Genomic DNA, 2,530 nt, shown 5'->3' on the forward strand with positions numbered 1-2,530 from the left:
TCAATAAAAAAGTCTAACACTTTTTGGTCGAACAATAGTCTGTTTGGGAGCTAAGATTGGTCTATGACCGTCTCTCCTTTTTCACATCCTCATTCCTCCTTCTTTTCGAATATTTTAAATTTTTGAAAAAATAAAAATTCTTACTTAAAAATAATATTGTGGAGAGTTAAAGTACTTGATTAAAGTATTGAAGAAAATAATAATAATTGTGAGTAGTAACGAAAAAATACTTTTTGCTACGGACCAAACCGAAAATTTGTAGCTCTCCTTTGAATTTTGAAATAGATGCAGAAGATTAATTTTTTATATTTTTTTTATTATTTTATTCCTGGTGACTTGACAGTGTAAAAAATATTTTATACTATTGATGTATATAACTTAAATCTTATTAAATTTAATATAAAAGTAATTTGATTTTACTATTGCTTCTTTATGATTGTAAAGCATTTTGCATGATATATCAGAAATAATTGTTTGACCATAATTTAGGTCAAAAAATTCTTGCTATAAATAATCAATACTATTATACAGTTAAACAGAGCCATATATACTGTACCATATAACGGCGTCATCATGTTTGGAGGCCTAACTGCCCACTCAAACTGCGGCATAACAAACCAGGTGCCCACCAACGGCATACACAGATTTACACCCCAACTTGAAACCGCCGTTACTTTCACATGTCCACATCACCATAGAGGCATTAACCCCCCTTCGCCCCCCCCCCCCCCAAACACCCCCTCTCTCACACACCCTACTCTATAAATAACTAGCATTGCGTGAATAATGCAGTCTTTAAAGTCACTTCCACGTTGAACTCTTTAGGTTCACATATCATAAAACCATTGTTTCTTGTGTACGGCCAGCCATATGAAGTTCCTACCGGAATTTGCTTTATGTTGGGGTGGCGCTACCATCACCCCAACGGTGATAGAGATCGCCTCTGTCACCACTCCTCAACCGCAAGAGGAGGAGGAGCAAAATCGCTGGAGAAATAGCAGCGAAGCTGCTACTCCAGGTGCTATACGGGGGAGGGGAAGAAGGGTAGTAAAGCCCAAAAATGCAGCGAATTGGAAACCGGCGCTTCGAGTAATATCAGAAGAAAGAGTGATGTCTGATATTGTTGGTAATGGTAGCGGAGGAAGATCAAAAGAACGTGCAGCTATTCCATCTTCTTGCGCCAAATCCGCTGCTAAAGTTAAAGCAAAATCTATTGCTAGATCCCAATTATCTCCTAGACACGGCGATGATTACTGGTACTGACTTCTCTTTCTCTCTCTCTCTCTAAAGTTGTGGAATTTACGAGCTAAAGTTTGTTCAGCTTTGTGTATATTTGCAGGAAATCAACAGGTCCGATGGCCGTGCCAGCATTTTCGCCGACAGCATTTTTATTCTGAGCTTTGTATTTTGCTGTTCTTATGTAGTGTATATTAATTGTGAATATTAATGAATCAATTTCTTTTATGTACCCTATTTTCTCTCCCTTTTATTTTATCTATTGTATTATAAGTTGGAAATGGAATATAATATTTCGGAATTCATCGGAATCAGTATCGTTGAACTGTATATATTGAAGTCGATTTTCAGTAAATTTGTTTTGCTATAGAAGATCTCAAATGCCAAACAAGTCAACTTAACAGAAATAATGAGGTGTTACTTTGCCTTTTTTCCCCTTCCTAATCTTAAACATTCAAATTATTAAGATGATTAATCTCGGATAAATTTTGATTAATTAAACTAATAAACTAATGCGCTATGCATATCGATCTCAGGGTGCTTCTAACAAATTAACTTTTTTTTTTGGTACTTACAAAAAATAGTTAGTTTTTTTTGGTAACTATTTATCATATTGCAAAACCTATAATTTCATGAAGAAGCCTAATTCATATATATATATATTATAAAAGAGAAAGAGTTTCAACATATGTGTTTAGGATCATTTTAACAAAGCTTGAGGGCACTAAGGTCATTTCATATGATCTTTATACGTGGCTTTTTTCTACCTATACAAATATTACGTGTAGCTTTTAGGTTATTTCAGATGTGGGTTTTTATCCAATTTCCTCACACATGATATTATGACGACTATATAGTATAAATAAATACTTATTGTAAATCGTAATATTACACTTTAAATAAAACTATTATTGAAACTTGATTACTGTGGACCAACTTAAGCACAAACCATATAGACTTAAGCACAACTATTATAGAAGATTTGATTACTGTGGACCAACTTAAGCACAACCATACATGCATTATATGTGTCAAAGGATAACGAACTTGGGGCGTTGACATAATCTTCATATGAAAGTTTGTATTAATAACTATTGGAATATGTTTGGAAGAAAAATAGGAAAGCATGCATATTAAAATCTGCACAACTTGTACAAGAACATGTGGTCCTTTTTTTACATTGTACGGAAAATGTGGTAATCTCCACGTTACAAGTGGGCGTTTGGTTGTATTGTTTATAAAGTAAATAATGGCGTCAAAAAAAAAATTATACCCAACTACGTAATACTACTAC

The 2,530-nt window shown here is 33.9% G+C and overlaps 1 protein-coding gene across 1 annotated transcript; it reads left to right on the top strand.

The window, feature by feature from the left end:
- Positions 1-796: 796 nt before the first annotated feature.
- LOC107812108 (uncharacterized) lies at positions 797-1,547 on the top strand. The gene is made up of 2 exons (XM_016637140.2): positions 797-1,256; positions 1,340-1,547. Exons 1-2 carry the CDS (start codon positions 871-873, stop codon positions 1,395-1,397), a joined length of 444 nt encoding a protein of 147 aa, XP_016492626.1. The 5' UTR covers positions 797-870; the 3' UTR covers positions 1,398-1,547.
- Positions 1,548-2,530: the final 983 nt, after the last annotated feature.

Source organism: Nicotiana tabacum, chromosome 10 (genome assembly GCF_000715075.1).
Source record: "Nicotiana tabacum cultivar K326 chromosome 10, ASM71507v2, whole genome shotgun sequence".
NCBI lineage: Eukaryota > Viridiplantae > Streptophyta > Magnoliopsida > Solanales > Solanaceae > Nicotiana > Nicotiana tabacum.